This window comes from Antechinus flavipes, chromosome 3 (assembly GCF_016432865.1).
Source record: "Antechinus flavipes isolate AdamAnt ecotype Samford, QLD, Australia chromosome 3, AdamAnt_v2, whole genome shotgun sequence".
Lineage (NCBI taxonomy): Eukaryota > Metazoa > Chordata > Mammalia > Dasyuromorphia > Dasyuridae > Antechinus > Antechinus flavipes.
In genome coordinates, this window is record NC_067400.1 from 431,521,617 (window position 1) to 431,538,447 (window position 16,831).

The 16,831-nt window shown below is 33.9% G+C and overlaps 1 protein-coding gene and 1 non-coding gene across 2 annotated transcripts in view; one reads left to right on the plus strand and one right to left on the minus strand.

The window, feature by feature from the left end:
* KCNH7 (potassium voltage-gated channel subfamily H member 7) overlaps positions 1–16,831 on the plus strand; it is a 623,506-nt gene that overhangs the window by 582,509 nt on the left and 24,166 nt on the right. Inside the window, exon 13 of the mRNA XM_051986258.1 lies at positions 6,796–7,062. Coding sequence (XP_051842218.1) covers positions 6,796–7,062 — 267 coding nt within the window. The remainder of the gene's footprint in view (positions 1–6,795; positions 7,063–16,831) is intronic.
* Positions 16,414–16,520, minus strand: LOC127558442 (U6 spliceosomal RNA). The gene has a single exon (XR_007952832.1). It is a non-coding gene; the product is annotated as a U6 spliceosomal RNA (small nuclear RNA).

The following is a 16,831-nucleotide window of genomic DNA, read 5'->3' on the forward strand; positions in this document are numbered from 1 at the left end:
GGCATGATAAGTTTTCAACACCAATAATGTATTAGTGTCCTAGTTTTCTCACATCCCCTCCAACATTCATCATTATCTTCTCCTGTCATTTGAGCCAGAGAGATGTGTAGTGGTAGCTCCATCTTCTATGGTTCTTTAGCTGCTAATTCTTCTCCTTTTCCCACCAAGATTACCTCCACCTACTTTATGTATATATTCTATATTCTAGTTCTAGTTATTTACTTCTTTGTTCTTGATACTACCTTATTCCTTCTAATCTTGAAAATTCGTTCATACATAGGCATTAGCCACAATATATTAATCCTTAAGTGAGCATTTCGATTCTAAAGGTAATTTTTGAAGCTACTTAACTTAGATGATGACATCTCTAACATGGCAACTGGAAAGGTATGTATTAGAGGAATACCTATTCCACCTACCAATAAAGTCAGCTTTACCATTATTTAATTACTTCAAAGTACCAGGCACAAGGAAAGCAAGACACACTGAAGCCACAGGTGCTGAATCTTCACAATGTATCTCTTAGGTTACATAGAGTAATAAGTAAAACTGAATGGGACCAAAGAAATGTAATATGTGATAAAACTCTTTATTATAATTTTTTCATGAAATCATTTTATTTTAAATTATTCCTGCCTAGAAAACATTCTTAAAATTGTTATCAAAATAAAATGTAAAAGTAAAATACTCAAATTACAGAAAATTCATCAACCAAGCATTATGACTATCTACTGGAGTTACTAAATATGAATGGCACTTGGTTCCTGACAATTACTGTGTGGAAACTTAAAGAAAATTTGAATAAGCAGTCAGCACAAAAGCATTTGCCCCAGTTGCTTGAGGTGGAGGGATTTTTATTTTATTGTTTTTAGTACTGAAGGATCAAATGCAGTTGGTAGTTAAATCAGGGCATGTGTGTGCTCTTTAATTCATTTGGATGCTAAGCAAGCAGCTGGTAAACAAATCACAAATGCTTTTAAATTGGTTCTTTGAGAAAACAGGAGGTGATCAAATAATCAACTTACCAAGACAAAGTCAGAGTAAGGAGGTGGGGAGGAGGAGGGAGAGGGGGGAGAGAGAGGGAGAGAAGGAGAAGGAGAGCTGGAGAGGAAGAGACGAGAGGGAAAGAAAGGGAGGGAGCAAGGGAGAATTTTCAGTTATCTGAATTCCAAAGTGATTCCTATATCAGAATAACAAGGATAAAAAGATATCTTGTAGGAGTGTTGCCATCTGAAGTTATTATTCAAACTCAATTCCAAACAAAAGGAAAGAAAAATAGAATGTGGGAAGACAAAGCAACTTCACAGCTTCACAGTCAGAGAATTCACAGTACTATTTTCACTTAGAAGGCAGTGAGACAAAGAAGGGGAAAGAACTAACTTCTCACCTGAAACAATTTCATTTTGATTCAGTCACAGAGTTTAATTAGAAAAGTGTAGAAGGTGGTGTATCCTGACTGAGGAGTTATCTAAAAGCTCAATTCCATATCTTTCAGTAGTGCTACAGTAAAAATCAAATAGAAATCTTTATCTTTCTAAATTCATTTAAATGGATTATTTTAATTTTCTTTTTTAAGGAGAAGAACCTTCAAATGATGCTTTCTTTTATCAAATACAGTAATAGGAATGAAAAAAAGTTCTACCATCAGAAGAGAAATTAACATAGAATACTATTTAAAAAAAAACCTTCATTATTATATCAGTGGTCAGGAATATAGAATTACATGTGATTTATTTACTTTCTGTACTTCCTGCTTTGGTAACTGTATTAAAACATTTAAATTATCTAGGCTCTGTGTTTGGCTTGAATATATATTCTCAGTCAGATTATATATCTTCATGTATTTGACTGAAGGGCAGCTTGATGCTGTGGTGAGAAATTTGGCCTCAGAGTCAGTAAGACCTGAATTCTAGTCCTACTCCTGCCCAATAGTGTAATCCTGGGCAACTCACTACCCAAGGCTTTAGGCAACTCTTTATAAGTAGCAAAGTGACAATCTGCATTGATAAAGGGAATTTCCTCTTCTAGGATTTCTCTGTCACAAAGAAATCACAGATCTAGTAGCAATCCTATATGACTATTGGGTTAAGTGATGGGAATTACTCTTGTACTATATTTGGTTGATACTTTGCTTAAATCAACTAACAATGGAAGCATTCTTGTAAATAATGTTTTGAAAGTGTAGTTCCTCCCAGCCTATTTATTTAATAATCATTGAGTGCTGCAAGTTAAAATTAGATGGAAAAGCTTTGACTGGTTTCATTTCCCTAAGAATAATTAAGATTACAACCTACCTATATTTTCTCATGCTGTATACTTCTTGCCCTGTTCATATAAATATTCCATACAGAAGCTGTAGGCCTTTCTGCAGGTCTTTAACAATCTATGGGTACCCATGCATCACTCAAGAATGCCCATCTGTTATCTTTTGCTCTAGCAACTCTCTATGCAAAGATTTAAAACTCTAAATAGATGAGATGGTATAACATCTTGCAAATTAAAACACATGCAGCTATTAAGCATGTGTCCACACTGATTGGGATTGATGGTATGCTCAGAATAGTTTCTACTTTTTTTGGAAAAAAAGCTTCGTGAAAGTGTTTAAGGGGTATTCAAATATACTTAGTGGATGGGAAGAAAGGGGTTGCTCTAATTATATGGTCCTCAAGGTTAGAAGTAGAAAATATGAAAGTTCATCCCATCCTGTTTGGCAAATGACTTATGTGACCCACATAGTCTAAACAGGTTCTAGGAATGCTTCACTTAACCCATAGACCATCTTTCCACCTGCCACCTTATCACTGAATGCATACCTTATATCTTTCCTGTTGTGATATGGGAACCACCTGCCAGCAGCTGCTGGAGGTCTAACTCAGACCTGTAGAATAGATCTCTTCATGTGAGAAGATGATGATAATAATAATACAAGAGACTCAGAGGCAGTTGCTGTCTTCTGACCTTCCTACTGAAAGGCAGTTGCGTTGTCTGACTTCTCTTCCCTCTGCCTCCAATTTATTTCATTTCCAATCCACAAGCAATACCTATGTCAGTAAAGTCTGCTTTGCAACTCCTTCAAGTGTTATGATCCACAGCTGTGGAGGCTTTCAGAGAATTGACCTGACCCTTCACTTAGATATGGTCCTTAACACTCCCATGTATTTCCCTTTCCAATTATGGAACTATAATCAAATTAATACTGCCATAGGAAGTTGAAGAAGTGTGTCAATCTATTCCACTGAGTATCCCCTCATGATTCCTGTAATATTCAAAAATCAAAATTTCCCTTCTTGGCCATCATTTCTGTATATGTTTTGCTTATATTCTTAAATGTCTTGATAGCAAAGACTGTCTTTGCTTTTATGTTTTTCTCTTCAAAATTTAGCAAAGTGCTTGGTGTATAATAAGTGCTAAATAAATACATTTTTATTCATTCACTTAGAGCAGAGAATTCATGAGTCAAAGTCAATCAGTCAATAAGCATTTATTACAGTACCTGGCACAGTAACCAGAGGTGAGGAAAATAAGAAGTTAAAACAAATCAGGAAGTTGCAATAAAGCACATGATGGGAAATGTTCAACTCTGAAAGAAATTGGGAGCCATTGTAAGGTTTTGAGGCAGGAAATGGTGAGGGCAAAATAAATACTCATTAAGGAAAACTCATTGGTGATACATGGATAGGTTAAACCGCAAGGTAAGCAAACTTTTGAAAAGAAAATTTCTCATTCTATAAAAGATGGAAGGTGTAGGTTAGACCTGGAAAATAAGGGATAGAACTAAAAAAAAGATAACCTGAAGAAAAGGTAACCAGAAAATAGTGATTAACTAGAATAGTGGTAAGTAAATATTCGTGAGCAGAAAGACTTTGAAAGCTTCACTGAAGAAAATATCTGGGGTTTAACAATAAAATAGGTAGGCAAGTAGAAGGCTCTAAGTAGGGAAATAAGATCAGTTTTCATTATGTTTAACTTGAGGTGGCACAACATGAACTAACTCCTTAATAACAGTAATTTGCTCATGTAGAGAATTTTAACTCAAATCCATTTTTGCTCTGGGCTGTTTTCTTGGTGAAATTATGATATTTAAAATAACAGAGAAAAATAGCTCTGTTAACAGTTTCTTTTGCCATATGGGAACTAAAGATTCTGTTGACAGTTTTTGTGGTATGGTCCTAAATCAATTAGTTTGGTCTTCTATGAATAAGCAATTAAGCATAATGTTAGGGAACAACAAGGCATAGAGTATATGGGGACAGTTTTAACCATTTCTGTAGAAAATGCTATGCATTCTGGAATTATGTTGATTAGTAATTAGCAGAAACCAGATGGGAAATCATGCTGTCTCCCCAGGACACTAATGGAAACAAGTCACAGAATTTGTCTCTTGGAGCTTTTCCCGCTAAAATATGTTTTAACTCAACCTTCAGGGTTGGTATCATCTTGACATTTCATTTTAAAACTGGCAATATGCACTAGTGGCTTTAATGTAATTAGGTTTTTTTAAAGTACCTTAATTACTGTATTTAAGCTTTATATTCTTCACATCATGAAACACAAACTGTCCACCAGACCAGGACTTAAAGGAGATTTTGTACATGTAATTGAAGTTGAAATCCAACCTATCTGCACTTCAGAGAGACCCTCATAGTGACTTTTTATAAAGGTGACTTCCCACAAGTGCTAGACCACAGGCATAAAGAAAGCTTATGCAATTAAGATTCTGAGAATGGGTGCAATTTTTCCTCCTCTTTTTTTCTGAAATAATTAGCTCCCACAACCAGATTTTTTGGTCTTAAATATTTCTTTAATTAGATTAACAGATTTTTAAATTTCCTATAATTTTACTATCAAAAATAAAGGGTATCTCAAGAATGTCTAGCAAAGATACATTTTGATTTTGAAATCAATAATATCGTTGATCCAAGATTTAACGATTTTTGAAGTTTTTATTTTTTGAGAAGAACATAGAAATGTTCCTAGAACATGAATAATAGAATGAATAATAGAATCTCCATTTTTTTAAAAGAAAACTGTAGAGGACTGCAGATAGTGGGAGAACTCTGGGTAAGATATAAGACCCTTCAGCCCAGAGGGAACCTGCTGACAATGTCTGCTTTGGCTCTCCACCTCCCTTTGGTGCTCTCACCCTTTCTGAGAAGTCAGGGAGGGGGTGACCATTTCCCTTTGGTGCTCTCACCCTTCCTGAGAAGTCAGGGAAGGTGCAACCATTTGTGTTCTGCTTGAAGCAAGGGATACTTACAGTAAGAGGAATTTACATTTCAATAGCAGGGTGCTTATAGATAATACATGCTCAGTGTGCTGTGGTGGTGTGGTAATGTAATGATTCTACAATTGGCTCTGTGGATTGGTCCCAAGGTCCTCCAGAGAGCTAGTCCAAATGGTATGTTTTGGCAGCCCAGCATGGGGGCCTAGAAAGCAACAGTACGTTTTGTCACCCCAATTTGGAGGCTCTAGAAAGGATATTTTAATCACCCTGGTGTGGGGGCTCTAGAAAGCAATGGTATGTTTTGTCATCCCAACTTGGGGGCTCTAGAATGCACACTACAGAAAACTAAAAGAAAGATAGCTTATAGTGATGATTTCTTTTAAAAATTATTGCTAAAGTTCTTTAAAGAAAATGCAAAGAAGGATTTAGCCAAGGAATACACAGTACATGGTAGAAGCAAAGACTGCTAACAAAACTGTATCCATTTGATTACTTTGCATAAAATGATTTCTTGTTGATAGATTATCGCAAAGGAAGTAGTACACATGATCCTGGAGACTCCATAGATACCACAAGACGTTATCAGTGTTCCAAGAAACATTTTGAAGAGAAGAAAAGTGGATCATCATCATTTATCTCATCCATTGATGATGAACAAAAACCTCTCTTCTCCAGAATAATGGGTATCTCAAGAATGTCTAGCAAAGATACATTTTGATTTTGAAATCAATAATATCGTTGATCCAAGATTTAACGATTTTTGAAGTTTTTATTTTTTGAGAAGAACATAGAAATGTTCCTAGAACATGAATAATAGAATGAATAATAGAATCTCCATTTTTTTAAAAGAAAACTGTAGAGGACTGCAGATAGTGGGAGAACTCTGGTAAGATATAAGACCCTTCAGCCCAGAGGGAACCTGCTGACAATGTCTGCTTTGGCTCTCCACCTCCCTTTGGTGCTCTCACCCTTTCTGAGAAGTCAGGGAGGGGGGTGACCATTTCCCTTTGGTGCTCTCACCCTTCCTGAGAAGTCAGGGAAGGTGCAACCATTTGTGTTCTGCTTGAAGCAAGGGATACTTACAGTAAGAGGAATTTACATTTCAATAGCAGGGTGCTTATAGATAACACATGCTCAGTGTGCTGTGGTGGTGTGGTAATGTAATGATTCTACAATTGGCTCTGTGGATTGGTCCCAAGGTCCTCCAGAGAGCTAGTCCAAATGGTATGTTTTGGCAGCCCAGCATGGGGGCCTAGAAAGCAACAGTACGTTTTGTCACCCCAATTTGGAGGCTCTAGAAAGGATATTTTAATCACCCTGGTGTGGGGGCTCTAGAAAGCAATGGTATGTTTTGTCATCCCAACTTGGGGGCTCTAGAATGCACACTACAGAAAACTAAAAGAAAGATAGCTTATAGTGATGATTTCTTTTAAAAATTATTGCTAAAGTTCTTTAAAGAAAATGCAAAGAAGGATTTAGCCAAGGAATACACAGTACATGGTAGAAGCAAAGACTGCTAACAAAACTGTATCCATTTGATTACTTTGCATAAAATGATTTCTTGTTGATAGATTATCGCAAAGGAAGTAGTACACATGATCCTGGAGACTCCATAGATACCACAAGACGTTATCAGTGTTCCAAGAAACATTTTGAAGAGAAGAAAAGTGGATCATCATCATTTATCTCATCCATTGATGATGAACAAAAACCTCTCTTCTCCAGAATAATGGATTATGCTCCAGGAACAGAGAAAAGAACTAGTTTGAATTTTGAAGAACAAATGATGACCACTTCAGAAAGATTCCATCTTGACAAAAGAAGTCATTCTTACAAAGGTAACTAATTTTCTCACCACCTTTCTTTCTTCAATACTGATTATTAGGGTAGGGAGCAGGATATTTTTGTCAATTAGCATAATCAAACATGTTACTTAAATTTTTTGAGGATTTCAGGATTTTGGTATTGACTTACAAATATATATATAATATCTCATTGAAGGAAGGAGAAAAGTGTTTATATAGTACTTAGTATGTGCCAGGCACTGTGCAAGACACTTACTTAATTTGGTCTTCACAATAATCATGCAAGATTGATGCTTCCATTATTCCTATTTTACAGTTGAGGAAGGGGAAGCAAATAGAAGTTAAATGATTAAATGATTAGCCCAGTCATAGGACTAGTAATAAGTGTCTAAAGTCACATTTCAACTTGGGTCTTCCTCACTCCAGGTCTAGTGTGCCACCTAGCTACCTCTACACAATGACTAACAATCATTTCCAGATAGTGCATAGAGTGTTGACCTAGAATAGATAAGAACTAAGTTAAAATCAAGCTTCAGACATTTACTAGCTAAATGACTCTAGGAAAGTCACTTAAATCTCTGTCTCAGTTTCCTCATCTGTAAAATGAAGATAATAATAGCATCTATCTCTCAAGGTCAAATAATATAATAATTGTAAAGGGCTTGGCACAGTGCCTGGAATGAAATAAAAGCTAATAAATGTTAGTTACCATTATTATTATTATTATTATTATTTTGTATGACACCTTGAATCCTGTGAAGATACTTTATTCATTCTGTGCTGTCATTCAACAAATAATAGATGTCTCCTATAATAAGTTCAAGACAATATGGTGGAATGATAGTATTTAGAATAGCAACACTAGATAAAATATTAGCATTTATGCCTAATCACAAAGATCAGAGTTAAGGACAGTAATACCTCAAAAACATCAACACTTACTTAGTGGTTATTATGAGGAAAACAGAAAGAGGATGAAAATGATAATAGCAAGACAAATAATTTGAAATTAATGTACTGTTATGCCTAATAGAGTAATCGGGGGGAAGCTAGAGATATATAGATATATAAAGTATATGTGAAAGAAGCTGTTATATGAATTGAAACTAAGAAACATGTGAACTTAAGTGATCAAAACCTGAATAGATGAGGAATGTGCTGGTGTATTATGAACTCTATCCCCACCATTTCCCTATTATTGGTCTGCTAGAAAACTACACATCCTTCAACCCCCCCATCTCCAATAAATAAATGAAGGAAAAAAACACTTGTTAAGCAATTTCTATATTCTAAGCACTATGCTAAGCTCTAGGGACACACACACACACACACACACACACACACACACACACACAATGAGACAGTTCCTACCCTCACAAAGCAGACATTCTAATGGAAAATTCAGGCAGTTAATTAGTCAACTAGTATTTATTAAGTGCCTATATTATGCCAGACACTGTGCATACAACATATATAAGGAATTATAGGGGCAATTAGGTGGCACTGTGGATAGAGGACTTGAAATCAGGATGACTCACCATGAGTTCATGAATTCAAATATGGCCTCAAATACTAACTAAATGTATGAGAAGAGGCTAGGAGTAAAATGGATTGGAGAAGGAAATGGCAAGCCATGCCAGTATCTTTGCCAAGAATATCCCTAATGGGATCAGGGAGACTCAATATGAAAGAAAACTAAACACCCACAACATAAGGAAGTGTTGGCCAGTGAAAGGTATGTTGATTTAGAAAGTCATACAGGAACTGATTGTCATGCCCTTTCCAGAAAGAATGGAAGTTTTTATTTTATTGTGGTTCCAAAACTAGAAAGCACGGCGAAAGGAGAAGGCTTGAAATAGATGGCAAATACTAGGGTAGGATGTGGAAAATTTGTAGGACTGGCCAAGTTAGAGGGCAATGTGACATAATCAAATCAGTCAGTAAGTCAGTAAACATTTATTAAGCATCTACAATATACTAGACAGTGTAGAGGGGATACAAAGAAGGATAAAACACTCCCTCAAGAAGATCATAATCTAATAGGGGAAAACAATACATAAAAACAAAAGGAGAGGTTGGAAGTATAATGAAATCAGAAGTGAAATTTGAAGAAAATTATAAAAGAACAACCCCGGATTCCCCCTTAAATGAAAGACCTGGGAGGAGCTCTCCAATGACCACCTTTCATTTTTTATTGCATCGACATTTCAGTCATACTTGGCTCTTTGTGACCCCACTTTGGGATTTTCTTGGAAAAGATAGTTGAGAGGTTTGCCATTTCCTTTTCCAGTTTGTTTTACAGAGGAGGAAATTGAAGCAGAGTTAAGTGGCTTGCCTAGGGTCACATAGCTAGTAAGGATCTGAGACTGGATTTGAACTCATGAAGAGTCTTTTCCATGTCCAGTGCTCTATCCACTTGCTACCTAACCAACAAATGTCCATCCTCCACTCTCTCAAATCAGAGGGAGAGAAGGGCCTAAGAGACAGGCAGTACTAAAGAGGTGAGTTTAAGGGTTGATGTGATTTTTAGGATGATGGATTCAAATGAAGTCTGAGAATACAACTATTTGGGAAAATTCAGGTCCTAGGGAAGGAGTCCTATAACTAAAAGAGTTAATTCTATAAAATATGATCTAGTCCAGAAAGTTCTACAGTAGGATAGATGGATAGCTAGAAGGTGTGGTGCAAGAAAAAAATGGCAAGGAAATACTTCATGAATGAAACTCTACAAACAGGACATCTTGACTCCCTTTCTACTTCTATAGCACTTTGCTTTTATTTCTTTTATGAACACAGTCCTGATCATATTGCGCCTTGAACTATACTTTTGTACATAGTTTATTCCTCTCCACACATATTCATATACAGTACTAGACTGTGAGCTGTTTAAGAGAAGAGATGATAGCTTCATCTTTATATCATCCCCAGTATCTTGCACATAATGGGATGCAGATTTTGAACTGCAAGTCATCTTTAAGTCCAAGTATTCCAAATTATTTTACAGACATGGAAACTAAGCAGTAACATAAAAGATTTGCGTGAGTTCATGCAGAGAGTTGGTAGCAGTCTCAGCAATTCTGTTGAATGGCAAAGAAACTAGCTTTTGCCCTGATACCTCTTTTGAAATGTGCTAAGAATGTAGCAAATGTTCTTCAGTCAATCTAAAATCTTGAGGAAATGAATGAAATATTTCCTCATTTGTCACAATGGAAACATGGGATATTAGCTGTGGCTACTAAATGTTTCATTTCGGTTATGTGGATATTTTGGGAACTCCAAGAATAGAAATAGAAGCAGGTTGTAAGTTAGCAATTCTGCAAACCTCTCCATCACCTCTGTCTTCTTATAAAGGTCAGTTCAACTTCATTCTGATAGAATATGTTCCAGGGCTTTTTCTTCTTCAATTTTCAATGTCTTGAGTATAAAACTTCTTTAGGAAGCAATTTTAATACCTAAGAGCGTTCACCAATGAAGAACATTTTCTTGTCCTTCAGTTCAGATTTTCTTTTGTCCTTTTCTTCTAATTACTGTATTAGCTTTCCCATCCCACCCACATAGTTCTAAATGATTATTCTACAAACAAATTTAACATCCACAATTTTTTTCTTTTCAAATGTTTCATAAATCAATCACTGTTCAAAAAATAATTACCTTAAGAGATGCATATCAAAATATATGTTATATCAATTGGCTAAAATAAGTGATGTCACATAGCATCAATCAGAATAAACAAATTAAGGAGCAATTATTAACTAAATGTAGAGCAACAAACCTCAATTTCCTAGTAATTTTTAAAGAGGAAATATAATGGAATGCCCAAGAAATTGAATATCATGAAAGTTTTAGTTTTTAAGATTCACTTAAAGCAATTGCAGTTAAAACTGTTCATAGAGTGGTTAGTTATTGTTCCATTTCTCACATAATGCTGTTTCACCAACAATAAAGCACTTCATCCAATCACATCTCTGACATTGGCTCAAAGGTTTTCCGTGACAAATATAACAGAATAACACCTTTAATCTCCTCCCTCACAAAAGAAAAGTTAAATACAATTGGCTTCTCTTTAAAGGAAAGTCAAAAGTTAAGTCTATCAAAATTGTGTTCCCATAGCCATTTGAAAGTTTACTTTTTTTCACTCATTTCCAGAAATGTGTCCTTGCAACTATAGCAACATTTTCCAAGGCAACCAAGTTCTGATTCTATTTTGAGCTATATTTTAAAAGTATCTCTACAAATGTTCATTTTGATTAAGACCACAAACCATCATTTCCCCTTTGAACTTTGGGGGGTTTTATTGCAATTATTAAAAGTCAATTTTCTTTCTTCATGTTTTAATAAAATTATATAGTTAAATCTAGATAACTTCCTGAGAAGTATCTTGTTTTTCTAATATCATTTGGTGATGAAAATTTTCTCTTGAGGTATTTAAAAATGTAATCACCCAAAATTTATTGTTCTGTAATTCAAATTTTTAAAAAATGGATTACATGCAAATGCCGGAAATAATAGCACCAAGAGTAGTTTAAATACAGGCAGATATTATGCATTCTATCTTGGTTCAATATTCTCTGTTACAATCTCTAATCACCATTCTGGTATTTTTATCATTCTGGTATTTTTTTCAAAAAAACAATCCAATTCAACAAACACTTATTAAACAGTGTCTGCCCTCAAAGCACTTATATGCTACTGTGGGATATAAACAAATATGTGCCAATTATGTTTAAGAACAAGCCCTCAGAAATGCAGAACACACTTTTGAGTTCAATTTATATTATTAACATTTTCTCCATTATTTTTTAAGCCTAGACAATCAATGAAACAATAAATCAGATCCTAATTTTTATGTACCCATCTATTGGTAAACTGTCAATTCCTAAGGTGTGCAATATTCACACTAACAACTTAGCAATGAGCTCAAGCTGGTAAGATCTGGTTCTAATACACTCTTGGATTTAGTAAAATTCAAAAATTAAACACATTATATGCAATTCTTATACAATAAATAATTTATGATAATTTGAGGAAGGCATATCTCCATTAATAAGAAATATCTTATGGCATCTGAGCTGAGCTTAGAAGGAAGCTGGGAATTCTAGGTGGCAGAAGTCATAAGAGAATGTACTCCAGGTATGAGATATAGCCAGAACAAAGATATAGAGAAAGAAAATAAAATGTCAAATTTAGGAAATGACAAGAAGACTAAATTGTCTGAAATATAGTGTGTATAGGGGAGTAATAAGAATCCTGGAATGATCAGTTGGAGCCCAATTATACAGATCTTTAAATACAACCCATCACAACCATAAGGCCTGCTAAAATAAGGGTAATTACTGATATGGTTCACATAGCTATATCACCCAAATAATTTCTGTGTCCTGAATTTAAATTTGACTTCTCCAGGAAGCTGAACAGCTAGTTGACAAACTCAGTAAAATAGTTAACTTAAATTTTAAATAGGTTCATTTAAAGAGGACATGTGAATAAAGAATTATAATTCCTAGTAGAAATCTGTTATTAAATTACTTAATACTCAAATACAAACCATTTTCTTATTTTCATTTCCATTTTGTTTCCTCTGGAAATATATCCTCTTAAAAATATTAGTGTACCTTTAGAAGAAATGTCAGTTTCAATTCATAAAATAAATAAGATTGAACTAAAGAAATTAACACCTATTTGAAATCTAGGAATCTTTATACTGGGGATCTATTCATAACTTTCATAGCACAAAGCTTTCTTTTTCTCTATTTCTTTTTCTTTAGGCTGACTATGAATATACTCATTATTTCATAGATGCAATGTCAAAATTGCAGCTCCCTCGTTAAAGAAATTTGTATAAATTCAATGATAAAAGGATAACAAGAGGAAAAGTGCCCCCAAAAAGGTTATAAAATTTTAATATAGCACTGAAAAAAATAGAAACTTTTTAGTTGGTTGCCTGTATTTTTGGAGAAAGAAGAATTCACAGAATTTCAGAGGTAGAAAAGACTTCAAATAGGCAGATAACCCAGCCTCTTGTTTCAAGCATTATTTGGTAGGCAGCATAAACAACATAATGGAGATAGTGTTGGTATTGTGAGATACAGATTTAAATCCTACCTTAAATATATACTAGCTACATGATCATGAACAACTTGTTTAACATTTCAGAGCCCATTTCATTAGTTATAAAATGGGGGTAATAATATTTACACTATTTATCTTGCATGAGTGTTATAAGTAAAAAGCCCTTCTACATCCTCATTTGATCTCTCCCCCACCCCCACTGTTTTGCTAGTAGTACTAAAGTCTTAGGAATAGATCAAACATTCTTGATCACTTTCTGATATGGGTTTTCTTATTCTAGGTAAAATCATTTGTAGTAGACATAGAATTTATATTATGGGAATAGGAATAGAAAAGAACACCCAAAATCATTTTTTCAACTCTGTCTAATAATATCTAACATCATATAAAGTGTGTCCTATCAATTCTATGATCTAAGATAATTGAAGCATGAGTCTACTATGACTGCTGAACCATAGCAACATACCTAATATTATACTTTAAAATACCAACTGTCTCAAAAAATCCAAGAACTGTACTATTTTGCCATAAAATTAAGAAAGTACACCTTGTCTCAGAAGTACACCTTATTACATGACCAGAACAGCAATTCATTTTGCTCAATACTGCATATTTGTTACAAAGATTTTATTTGTTTTTCTTTTTATTTCCAATGGGAATCAGGTGAGAGGAAGAAAAATTACATTTTTGTTCACTAGAAAACAATAATTAACTAATTGGAAAAAAAGGAAGCACATGTTATTATTTACTTAAGACAATCTCACCTTCAACTCAACAGCCTCTGAATAATTAGGTTTTGAATCTAGTCAGAAAAGAAGCCCTGAATTCTGTATGTACAATTTGAGAGGAAGGGAGATTGTGACATTTAGTTCTTTATCATAGTTTCTTCGAATGGCACAGAATTCCAAAAGAAGCTTTTAAGCAAAAGATAGAATGAACCAACTCTATCAGATTGTACATTCTTTTAAGAGCAAGGGCTAAGATTTATTCATATTTGTTTTTTCTTCAATTCTCTGCAAGTCCCAATTAATTTTTATAGAATTGAATTGGACATCAAAAATTCCTCTTTTTGGCTGATTGAAATCATTTTGCAATACAAACAGTTGTATACAAACATGAGGAAAATTTGGAAGTCTTTCCTCTTAATAATGACAATTTTCCCAAAGAGAAGGAAAAATGCTCATTGTCTTCTTTCTCTGAATGCAAATACACATCTTCTATATTTTATGAGTGGCTCTAATCATTTACCAGTTGGTCAATTTTTTTAATTTTTCCATGAATCTGAGAGAGGGAGAGAAGAAATTTTTGTATGGATTACAACACATTGATGCACACTTTGAATAAAAGAAAATTAGGATTTGTCTTAAAAAGACAAATGAAAAATAAAACTTGTATAAAGAAACCTTGAGAAAACGTGAAAGAAAATGGAATCACTTCCATGCCATAATAATGCATTGGAATAGCACTTTTGTAAAAGAGGAAAATTTAAAGAACAATAGTCCAATGGATCTGTGAACTCATTGGCAGGAATAAACTCAACAGCAAAACATATCTCAACACATCTATGTCTGACCAACCTGCAAGATTCTGGCATCTATCCTCCTCCAAATTGACCACTGAAAGTCTACTCATCGTATTAAAGGCCTTCCTCTTTTTCTCTTACATTACACAGATGACAGATGCATCATATAGAAAATATCTCCATCTTTCACTCTCACCATGTAACCAACCTATCTTTTCCCTTCACACATTTCTTTGAATATATATCTTTTACTCTGCTTCTCTTTTGTAAATAAACATGCACAAAATATTTTAGCTCTAAAAAATGATGGAAAAACTGAGATAAATAAATAATATCAGTTAAATAAGACATTGGATATAAAAGCATAAAAAAACAAAGATTACAGGAAATCATTTTTTGTTTTGTTTTTTGTTTGGGTTTTTTGGTTGTTTTTAAAAAAGCAATGTATGGGGGCAGCTAGGTGGTGCAATGGATAGAATACCAGCCCTGAAGTCAGGAGGATCTGAGTTCAAATCTGGCCTCAGACACTTAAAATTTCCTAGCTGTGTGATTCTGGGCAAATCACTTGATGCCAACTGCCTCAGCAAAAAAAAAAAAAAAGCAAAATATGAAAGGTGCATGAAATAATATCTACAAAGAAAGGTTAAATCAGTTACTTAGTTTGATCCAAAGAAATCTTATGAAAATTATTAGAATTATTATCATATTGCCACAATTAATTTAAAATGTTGGTGCCTTTTTATTCCCAGTGTATAAACATTTAACAAATTGTTTTCCATAATGATAGGACCAACTCATAGCTTCACAAACATTGAACTTATTGAATGTGTTATTTGGTAGCCTGTATAACATTAACTATTTCTTTCTCTTATCTTTGCCACTTTGACTTCCCATAATTTTTAAAGAAACAATTTTTTTCTGTGTTTTCTTAGTGTTATATGTAGGTTCTTTGCAGAAAGTCACTGAAATTTTTTCTTACTCCTCAAATTAAGACAATTCAGTCCACATACATAAGAACTACTGTGAATTCAGCCATGAATTTTCAATAAGAGACCAAGAGTTCAAATCCCCTAAGTGATTTCAGGAAAGTCACAACTCCTATGAGATTCAATTTCTTCATCTGTAAAATGGGAGGGTTAAACTAGATGATCTCTGGTATCCCTTCTAGCTCTAAATTTATGATCCTATGAACCTAGTCCTTAATCATATTTTCACTATGCATTTTTGATTTGTTTAATACTGATAGAAAACCTACATTTTTAAAAGGGTACTATTTTTAATTTTTGATTTTTCAATTAGCAAACATTTATTTTCTCTCCCTCCCATCTCCTGGAATTCTTTGCCATTACAAAAAAAAAAAAAAAAAAAAAAAAAAGCCATTACAGATATTTTGTATATATAGCTCCTTTTCCCCTTTCTTTAATATCTTTGGAGGAATGACCTTAATTGTCATTTTACTGGGGTGACTTTGCAGGCATAATTCCAAACTGCTTTCCAAAATGGCTAGAACAATTCATACCTCCACTAACTTGGCATTAATATTCTTGTTTTCTGCAACCTTTTCAGCATTTGTCATTTTCCTTTTTTGTCAACTTTTTATCAACTGAGTTGCTTAATGTATATATCTCTATTATTGATTTGGAGCTTTTTTATATGGTTGTTGACAACATAGATTTCTTTTTAAAAAACTGTTTTTCATACCTATTGACAATTTAGCAACTGGGGAACTTATAACTTCATATACTTAAACTATTATGTTTACATATTAAATACATTCCTTATTTTAAAAAAATAATAATAAGGAATGCTTCCCCATTTCAAGTATCTTCCTTGCACAGAGGCCATACTAATCTTCCTTGTATTGTTCTAACTTTAGTAAATGTTCTGCTGAAGTGAGGACAAAGGATACCATTTCTTATCTCATTTTTTACCTATGCCAGAATATACATTTTTACTAGCATGCAGATAAACACAAAGAATATAAAAAAGCTGCCAAGCCTAATGTAACAAGCTCTGGATTAGATGTCAAGATGCAGTACATTGTTCTGGTCATGGTACAAATTCACCACAAAGCCTTGGAAAATCACTTAAACTTAACCTTTCTTTGTTTCATTTCCTTGTTTGTTAAAAATAAGGAAGTTACACTAAATGTTTGATCTGTAAATTTCCTTCCAGCTATAATATTTGAGGATTCTATAAAATAAACCATTC